Source organism: Camelina sativa, chromosome 14 (assembly GCF_000633955.1).
Source record: "Camelina sativa cultivar DH55 chromosome 14, Cs, whole genome shotgun sequence".
Lineage (NCBI taxonomy): Eukaryota > Viridiplantae > Streptophyta > Magnoliopsida > Brassicales > Brassicaceae > Camelina > Camelina sativa.
In genome coordinates this window covers 2,134,015-2,143,552 of record NC_025698.1, presented here as the reverse complement: position 1 = coordinate 2,143,552, position 9,538 = coordinate 2,134,015, and the positions used below count along the sequence as shown (strand labels likewise).

General features: G+C 32.3%; 2 protein-coding genes across 2 annotated transcripts; both read left to right on the top strand.

Annotated features, from left to right (window-relative positions):
• On the top strand, nucleotides 1,831-4,700 carry LOC104739066 (zinc transporter 5). Its single transcript, XM_010459313.2, has 3 exons — nucleotides 1,831-2,638; nucleotides 3,397-3,546; nucleotides 4,199-4,700. The coding sequence occupies exons 1-3, from the start codon at nucleotides 2,021-2,023 to the stop codon at nucleotides 4,502-4,504; spliced, it is 1,074 nt and encodes a 357-aa protein (XP_010457615.1). The 5' UTR covers nucleotides 1,831-2,020; the 3' UTR covers nucleotides 4,505-4,700.
• LOC104739065 lies at nucleotides 5,471-6,388 on the top strand. The gene is made up of 2 exons (XM_010459312.2): nucleotides 5,471-5,897; nucleotides 6,142-6,388. Exons 1-2 carry the CDS (start codon nucleotides 5,557-5,559, stop codon nucleotides 6,203-6,205), a joined length of 405 nt encoding a protein of 134 aa, XP_010457614.1. The 5' UTR covers nucleotides 5,471-5,556; the 3' UTR covers nucleotides 6,206-6,388.

The window sequence follows — 9,538 nt, the reverse complement described above, 5'->3', positions numbered from 1 at the left end:
TTTTTTTCTCCAAGAATCAAAGTCATTCGGTGTGGACCATTTTCACAACTCTTCAAAATCTGTATATTAATTACGTACAAGGTTATGTTCTCTTCAGTTTTTCTTTGTACATCAATTTCTAAAGTTTCAACAAAATCATTTGGTTGTATATTACTAATATACAATTAGTATATGTTTTAAAGATTTTAAGCAGTAAATCATCTTGTTGTGATACGTTGACAAAGTCAAGAAGTTATCGTGGTGTATGTCTGTATTCTGACAAGTTATACGGAAATATTTTGTTTTGAGGCACAAATGATGAATTGATTAGCTCATAAATAAAATTAATATATTATGGGGAAGTATATCTATGATAGAGGGGATAACATCTTTTTTATTGGTAGATAATGTCTCTCAAATCAATTCTTGTACTTCTTTTCTTGTGGAAAGTTTTTAGCATATTAGATGAGATCCACAGAAACAAATATCTACAAATCATAAAAGCTATACTTTAATTAGGCTAAATGCTAAATAGTAAAATCCACGGCTACAAAAACTAAAGAAGTTAGAAACTCCGTAGTTTTGGGGAAAACAAAATTCGTATGACTTTGTTGTGCTCTTCCGGTTTGGACAAGATAGTACCTCTCGTAGTTATTTATCTTTTAAATTATTTTTTTTTGTGTTTTTCATTATTTAGTTTCAAAGTGTTTGATAAATATAACAAAACTACATTCATGCGATATCAAAGGTAGCAACTACCAAACATTTTGGCTTTGGTATATTAAGACTGCTTTTATACTATATAGACGAGTATGCTATTACTATGACTATTGCAACATCTTTTCTAAAAAGTATATATATTTTGATGCGTACTACACCCAAAGGTAACAATTTAGATATAATTATTTAAAATAATACGTAAGACACATGTTAAAAGTCCGAAAATGAGAAAACTATGGAAAGGAAACAGGGAAGATAGAGTCATAATATCGACATAATCAGAGGTTTGAGTCGTTTGACTTCACATGTGCTTAAGCAAAAAAGAGACTAGTCAACTTGTGTAAGAGATAGTTCCGTACCTTTTATGTCGACATTCTCACGACATAATTTTAAGGAGAAAAGAGTTTAAAGCTCTTTCTTTAATATTTTTATTAGATATAATTGTATTTTCATTATTTCACGAGAAAAACAGTTTCATAGTTACACGTAGCATATATGGACTGAACGTAAGCTTTCCTACTTTTAAAAATCTAATCCCTAAAGATTCGATTTCTCTTTTATTTCCCCTCGTTAAAGTAGCTCTCAACTATTTGTAGTTTTTGTACAATGGCTGAGAAAATTAAAACAATATGTTCGATGACCGTATACACCTTTTTTTATTATCAATAAAAATACTATTTGTTGTTTTAGAATCTTATGTAAATAAAAGAAATATTATTACACATATCACATGGGCCATTTTGGATTCATGACTCAATGATTGTGGATTATCGATTATAATTGATAATTATTTGTGTATGAACGGAGTTAAGCACAAACAAATAATGATACTTAGCAAACAAAAATCTGAAACTTCTAGTTAGGTACTTTAAATTCAAATTTACTGAATCGTTATTATTAATTTAAAAATATTCATGAAATAGATGATTACATGTTCATTCATTTTTATTAACAAATAATATGTACCTAATTTTTTTTTTTCTATTTTTGTCTTTTCTTCTTAAAATTATGGAGCTAAATCTTGTTTGAGTTCCCACAGAACCAAAAAGAAATAAATAAATAAAGCAAAACACACAAATATTGATATATATATATATATATATAAATGCCATATAATAAATAAGTCTTCGATTAGAATATCACCTGTTAAGTTAAGATATATATAGACGACACACACACTTTGAGATGTAAACGACGATCACTCCAATTTCCACCCGTATATTTTGTCCTTTCTTCTTCCAGTTCTTCTCGTCAGCGTCGTCATCATCATCATCATTAAGAGATTTAGTACTCAACACCTTTGTAAACCCTAATCGCTAAGATGAGAATCACACGTAACGTCAAGGTCTTACTCTTCTTCCTCTTCATATCTCTCTTCCTCATCGCCGTATCCGCTGGCGAGTCAAAATGCGAGTGTTCACACGAAGACGAGGAAGAAAACAAAGCCGGAGCTAACAAATACAAGATCGCCGCCATACCTTCCGTTCTCGTCGCCGGAGTTATCGGCGTTCTGTTCCCGTTGCTCGGCAAATTCTTCCCGTCTCTGAGACCGGAGACGACTTTCTTCTTCGTGACGAAAGCCTTCGCTGCCGGCGTAATCCTCGCGACGGGGTTTATGCATGTGTTGCCGGAAGGTTACGAGAAGCTGATGTCACCGTGTCTGAAAGGAGAAGCTTGGGAGTTTCCGTTCACAGGGTTTATCGCAATGGTCGCTGCGATTCTGACTCTCTCCGTTGATTCTTTTGCGACGTCGTATTTTCAAAGATTACATTTCAAGACGTCCAAGAGGATTGGTGACGGTGAAGAACAACGCGTTGACGGTGGCGGTGGAGACGATCTTGGGTTGCACGTGCATGCTCATGGTCACACGCACGGGATTGTTGGCGTGGAATCTGGTGATTCCGAGGTTCAGCTTCACCGGACTCGAGTTGTGGCTCAGGTATTTAATTAATTCAATTAGTTACTTTAATTGATGACCTCTATTTTAATTTTTTTTATTTTTTATATATATTAGCCAATTATATATGTCACTTTAATTTTCATTTAGCTACTTGTTTTTGTCGTAATTTTGGGTAATTTTGTCGACAACTTCCGTTTAGAATTTGTACATTTATATATATACAAATCGTATTTGTTTAAACAATCTTATTACAAGAGAAAATATATATTATTATTTTTATAGTATATATATTTCTCTTTTACATTATTCATCTATTATATAAAAAGAGTATATATACTACTACTCTACTACTAGTAGTTAATAGGTGCATGGATTTTTTGGTCCATGCGGGTAACATATTATTTCGGAGAAATTTGACCACATATTCTGGTCCCCCGATAGATAAAGCCTGAAAAATCAACTCTCACTCTTTAATATAGTAATTTATTCCAAAAGTAACCGTTAATACGGTTTGTACCCTTTAATATAAGTTTAACGTAAAAAGTGAGTCAACTAAAATGTTGGGAAACCTAAAGTTAGATCAAAAGATGCAATCTTTTTGTGTGTATGTAACTAAGCATAAAAGTATGGGATACAATTATAGATGATGGGTCCATATATGAGTTTGCGTCCCTTTTCATCACCCTCTTTACGTAATTTTTTGCATGAAGATTCCAATATAGATTCCTAATCCTTTTATGTAAAAGGTGAAGCTAACAACTACTCAATTTTAATAACAATTTATTAAAAATGTATAGGTGTTGGAAGTGGGAATAATAGTACACTCAGTGGTAATAGGAATATCACTTGGGGCATCACAAAGTCCAGACACTGCCAAAGCTCTCTTTGCTGCTTTAATGTTTCATCAATGCTTCGAAGGTCTTGGTCTTGGTGGTTGCATCGCCCAGGTAAACTATTCTCCTATCTTTGCTTTTCATTTTTTATTTTCACAATTCTTTTTCTATTTGCTATATAGAAGAATCATAGGATTATATATATAAGGTGTATATATGCAGTATTCTTTGATATTATCTATTGAATTTTACATATATAAAATGTGGGTGTCGTCCATCTTTTCGGCTTTTTTTGACTTATCCCCTCCACTTGCGAACTTCAAACAGCGATTCCATTTTCAACTCTTGGCTTACACACACACCTGACTTTCTTCATTTATATATGTCTTCAATTAATCACAAGGAGACAAACTTTAAAATGTATAATATTTTTGACCATTATTGATAGCTATAATGTAAAATGCATGCAGAAGTTGAACCTTTGTTGCTTTAATGGCTCTGAAAACATGTTTCAGAAAATTTAATGTTTTGCAGACATTTGACTTTTCTTGGGGCAAAAAAGCAAACATTTGACATGAACAGATAAAATAATCTAATCATGTCATATATCTTGGAGAAAATAATAGGTTATCATAAGCATATCTAAAACAATTTCATGTTTTTTCTAAACCGACGACATCTAAACATACTCATTTGGTTGATTAAATGACAATTTGATCAATTGTGTATCTCTGATCATTTGAATTCACGTATATATATATTGCAGGGAAATTTCAATTGTATGTCAATTACAATAATGTCGATATTTTTCTCTGTAACGACGCCGGTGGGAATAGCGGTCGGAATGGCAATTTCAACCTCTTATAATGAGTATAGCCCAACGGCTCTGATCGTGCAGGGAGTCCTTAACGCTGCCTCTGCAGGCATCCTCATCTATATGTCTCTCGTAGACTTTCTCGCAGCAGATTTTATGCACCCAAAGATGCAATCTAACACTGGACTTCAAATCATGGCCCATATCTCTCTTCTTGTTGGAGCCGGAATTATGTCACTTTTAGCTAAATGGGCTTAGAACGAATCGCCTGCCATTAGTACACACGTACAGTTTGTTATGCAAATGATGATATATATAAAAATTATGGTACAAATCGCGAGATTACAAATTGCTAATGTTCACTTATAGCTCATAGTCTTGTTTATACAGATTATAAAAGTTTCTTGTTTTACGACATAAGTTGGTTTGAAATTTTATTGTTTCATATTTTTCAGTTTTGGTTTATTAGTTGATGAAGTCTTGAAGAGAACATTCTAAAGTGTATTAGCAAAATGTATGGTAAATATATATATATATATATATATATATATATATATATATATATATATATTTTACAACGAAATAGTAGCAGTGCGATCTTTTAACATATGTAAATGGGAAAAGTGGAAATCTATTATGGTATGTAAATTTCATATTAATCGTTTAGACTAAAATAAACATATTAATGATGGAGGTTACAGTTGTCAAAATCTGATATCTAATAATAACAGATGGCCGAAGTAAATACAACGAAAACGTTGACTGGTTGTTGAAAAAATAAACTTTGACTATTTTTAGAATATAATCAACTTATAAAATTACTTTCTCTAGAGACTATATTGTAAATATTTGACACAAGTCGAAGGAGATTAGCTTATTCACTTTTCCATTTTAAGAACAAAGAAATATATATAGGTTACAAACTTAATTAGATATCCCTGACAAAGGAAAAAATCATAAAATAGGATATCCTTCTTTTTTTAAAAATATTTTACATTGTGCCTAGTTAGATGACAAATCTTTAAATATGATGTAGAGATATTAACATTACTAATTTAGCTATCATTTAACTTAATCACGATGGATATATTCTAAAAAGAAATCATTATCCTTAAATCGCAATGGATAACGTCAGACCCAAAAAAGGGAAAACAAGATTTGTTGCAGAAATATTAATATAATTGTAGTAATTTGACTGATAAATATTACACAGTTAGAGAGATAGCTCAACAAACACGAGACCTTGGATTAAGAAAAAAAGCCAAAAACTAAAAACGTTTTTAGTTAAAAAAAAATATTACAAAAAATATATGTTTTTCTCTCTAATTCGTCAGTGTTATCGTTCATCTTCGGCATATAGAGATGATGGATCATCATCGTCTTCTTCTTCTTCGACTTCGACTTACACCGTGATAGACACGCACGCGCGTATGACGAGGACGAATATCTCTCGAAGAGTGAACCGTCAGGCGCCGCTTTGGTTGGAGCGGAGAAGGATCAAGCGGTGGCGGCCGTCTCTTTCTGCTATCTTGGAAGACGCATCAACCCCCGTCGTCTTCGCCAGGGAGACTAATCGTTCGTTTGGAAAATTTTTAGCCAGAGAAACGGCGTCCTACTCCCGTAGAGATCGTACGTCACTGACGAGAGCCTGGTAAAATATTTCATTATTTTCTGTTTTTTACTATCATGGAGATATTTATACAGTATTGCCATTGTTTTTAGTTATAGCTTTTCAAATTGAGATTTTGTTCATCAGCAATAGTTTTTTTAAAGATTTTTTTTTTTATAAAAATTATCAGCTAATTTAGGGATTAATAGGATGTGGACTAATATAATTAATTAACTCACCACAGGATTGGTTACAGGAGTAATGCATTTTTTTTTCTTGGATGCAGGAGAGACACAATCACGTACCGTATAGCATCACCTGGTTTCGCTCCTTCTCCGTTCATGTATTAAAAGTGTCAAGTGTGTGTATTCATTCTTGTTCACCATCTGCAATGTTTTAGTTTTTTTCTTACATAGAACCTCCTTAACTCGAGAGAGAATTTATATAATTCTTGTAGTTGATTTTTTTTTTAAAAACGTCACCGCTTTATATTTACCCGAGCAATGTGAACAATTTATAACGTTCAGTTTATATGACGTACGTAACCAAACCTTAAAATTTCTTTTTTTTGTTGGTCTTTTTTTTTCTGAAGAAAACCCTAATCATTTGCTTATAAAAATCTCATAACCCATTCTCTAATCAAAAGTGTTTCGCCTAAAAAGTCACATCTTTCGATTCTTCCAATTGGCTTTCATCGATCGATGATCATTCCCAATTAACACGTCTTTAATTTGCTCTAGAGTCTCGATCAAGCCAACTCGATCTTGTTGCTCTTCCGGTCCAGATCGATATCGTTTCCTAAAACTTCCACGACATTGCCCCATCGATAACTTCAATCAACCTCAGCCCAAAATACAGTTCGTCGGTCCCCGAGACTATCTATGCTCTCCGACGACGGCATCAATCACACCAGATCACTCTCTACGCTAGTCGTTATCTTCAACAACGACAGACCCAAATCATCGTCCGTTACTCTAACTGCGCTGCGTTCTAAGTGGATGATCGATCAGATACAGGTTTTTTTTTTTTTTAATTCCTTTCTTAATGTTTTCTTCAATTTCTTTTTGATTATTAGTTTTTTTTTAAATCCAAAATCTGAGTGTTTAGAGTCACGTGATGAGTGGACGTCACGAGAGAGGAAGAACTTCAAGACTCTCCTGTCTAAGGCTCTCTTCTCACCTTACCTCCCATGGGTCTGGGCGCTACCTGGGTATTCATTCCTTAGTCCTTACCACTTCATCTTTTTTTTTCTTCTTCAAAAGAATGCTTTTAATTAAAATCACTTTTTAATTCACAACTTTAAAAAAATAATTAAAATTTTGTAGTTTAATTAAATTTTTGTAGATATGCAGTCTTGTAGTTTATTATATCTATTTATTTCTAATTTATCTTATTTCTGTTAGACAAGTGTGAATTTAATCCACATATTATAAGATAATTAACCCTATTTTAGTTATCTTATGATATAACTTATCATTTAATCCACATGTCATAATACTATATAAAATATATTCGAAATTATATAATAAGATAATATAAAAATAGGGTTACTTTATAGACCATTTCAATTTCTTTCTTTTTTGCCATATATGTAAAACATGAATCTTCTGGTTTTCATTTTAAATGTTTAATATGAGTACATATTTTATCTAACTACTACTGATATATAGATAGGAACGACCAAAATTAATCATTTAGCCTCAGCCTTTATTTATTAATCCACACTAGATAAAATCTAATCCAACTCTAACCTTTATATATTAATCCATTTCTCTCATAAAAAGAAGTACTACTCTCGCTCCCTTCAGACAAGATTCTCAATTTCACAAATAACCTTTTTCCTTTCAACCTCTTAAAACAAGAAAAACAAAAAAACAAGACAATTTTTTTTTATAAAAGAAAATGGTAGGGGGAAACAAAACGGAGACGAAAGGCTGCTTCTACGTTACAATAGTAGTTTGCATTGTTTTGATCGTGGGCTTAGACATCGTCGCTGGTTACGTCGGATTACAAGCCGATGTTGCCCAACAAGATGTGAATATGTCTATCATATATTATATAGTCAACAAATGATGATGATGGTGATGATGATGATTATATATATTTTGTTTTTGGTATGTGGCAGGTGAAGCACCATAGGGTGTGGATGGTCGAGTGTAAAGCTCCAAGCAAAAGAGCTTTTGTGTTAGGGATTATAGCAATGTCATGTTTGGCAGCAGCTCATGTCATTGCCAATGTGATCGGATGCTCTACCTCCAATCGATCACCAACACCCGGCGTCGGCGTCGGCGCCATAACTAATACGATCGCTACACAGTTCTACATAATATGCCTTGTTCTCAACTGGTAATAATCTTTAACACTCCTAAAACTCAGAATAGATGTCATGCATGAGAAAAGGGAAAGTTAATAGATTTGCTGTAATCATATAGTTTAGAGAGATATCATGAAATACATACCACTAAATATCATTACGTTTTCAGAAATAGAACAAATACATTTTTTAAAAGTTTACAAAGCCTTCTTAATAAAGGTTAATTTCACAAAAAGAACAAAGCCTTCTTAAAAATGATAATTCAAATGATGTATAAAAGTAATATTCGTAAGCTTAGGAAGATTTTCATAAACTTTCCTAATCATTTTACTACAAAAAATAAAAATAAAAAATAAGAAACGAAATATTTATTAGAATGCATTTTTAAAATATTAATTTACCACAAAATTAATAACCTGAAAATTATTTAGTTTAGTCCAGAAACAAATATATCAATCATTATGTATATGATGAGAATATTAATCAAAAAGTTTAATCAGTATTTAATCATTACACAAGGTTGTTTCAAGATTAAAACATTTTATAGCGTATTAACCCAGTTACATTTGTTAAAAGCTCTTGACTGAATGAAATATGAATTATGGTTTAAAATTTGAGACAATGTTGGTTGAGAACAGGGTCGTAGGAATCGCTGGAGCGGTGTTACTTGCGATGGGGATATGGTCGAACAGAGAGTCAAGATCAAAATGTGGATTCACAAACAAATATTTTCTATCTTTTGGAGCCAAAGTGTGTTTCGTTCATGCCATTGCCTCTGTCATTTATTACGTATCGTCTGTCGTAGCTAAATAATGTTGAAGTTAATTTGTGAATTGGTCGTATATATCATAGACATCGAAATCGAAATCGAAATCTCTTTCTTATTTTATAATAATTCGTGTAACAAAGATAACAGAAGCTAGATAACTTAATAAGATGTTCAGAATTCTGTGAATACTTGTGAATTGTGATTGTCGTACTAGTTACTATACGAACTAAAAGAAAGAAAAAAATAGCTTATGGCTATGACGTGGACATATATAGTGAAATTTCACGTGGAAATGTTAAATATTATAGTGTAAAAATTTGAATTTTGGTGAAATTTTCTTCAAAAATGATTTATGAATTAAGCTAGAAGGGAAATACAAGAGATGGATAAAGGTGAAATTTTCTTCAAGATCAGATTGAGGAAGAACGTCGTCGGAGTTTTTGAATTCTCGAGGCTCTCCTCGTTTGGTTTTAAATTTCTTGTGTTATTACTTGGTTCCTGATTTTTTAATAAAGACGATCAAAAAAAAATTAAGCTAGAAGGGAAAATACAAGAAATGGATAAAGATGAAATAGAAGGATAAAACGTTAGTTGCCCCCC

Coding starts and splice junctions, on each gene's coding strand:
- LOC104739065 (XM_010459312.2), top strand. CDS start 5,557: ATGTTTTTCTCTCTAATTCGTCAGTGTTATCGTTCATCTTCGGCATAT. Junction 5,898..6,141: donor ACGTCACTGACGAGAGCCTG/GTAAAATATTTC, acceptor TCTTGGATGCAG/GAGAGACACAATCACGTACC.
- LOC104739066 (XM_010459313.2), top strand. CDS start 2,021: ATGAGAATCACACGTAACGTCAAGGTCTTACTCTTCTTCCTCTTCATA. Junction 2,639..3,396: donor GGACTCGAGTTGTGGCTCAG/GTATTTAATTAA, acceptor AAAAATGTATAG/GTGTTGGAAGTGGGAATAAT. Junction 3,547..4,198: donor TTGGTGGTTGCATCGCCCAG/GTAAACTATTCT, acceptor TATATATTGCAG/GGAAATTTCAATTGTATGTC.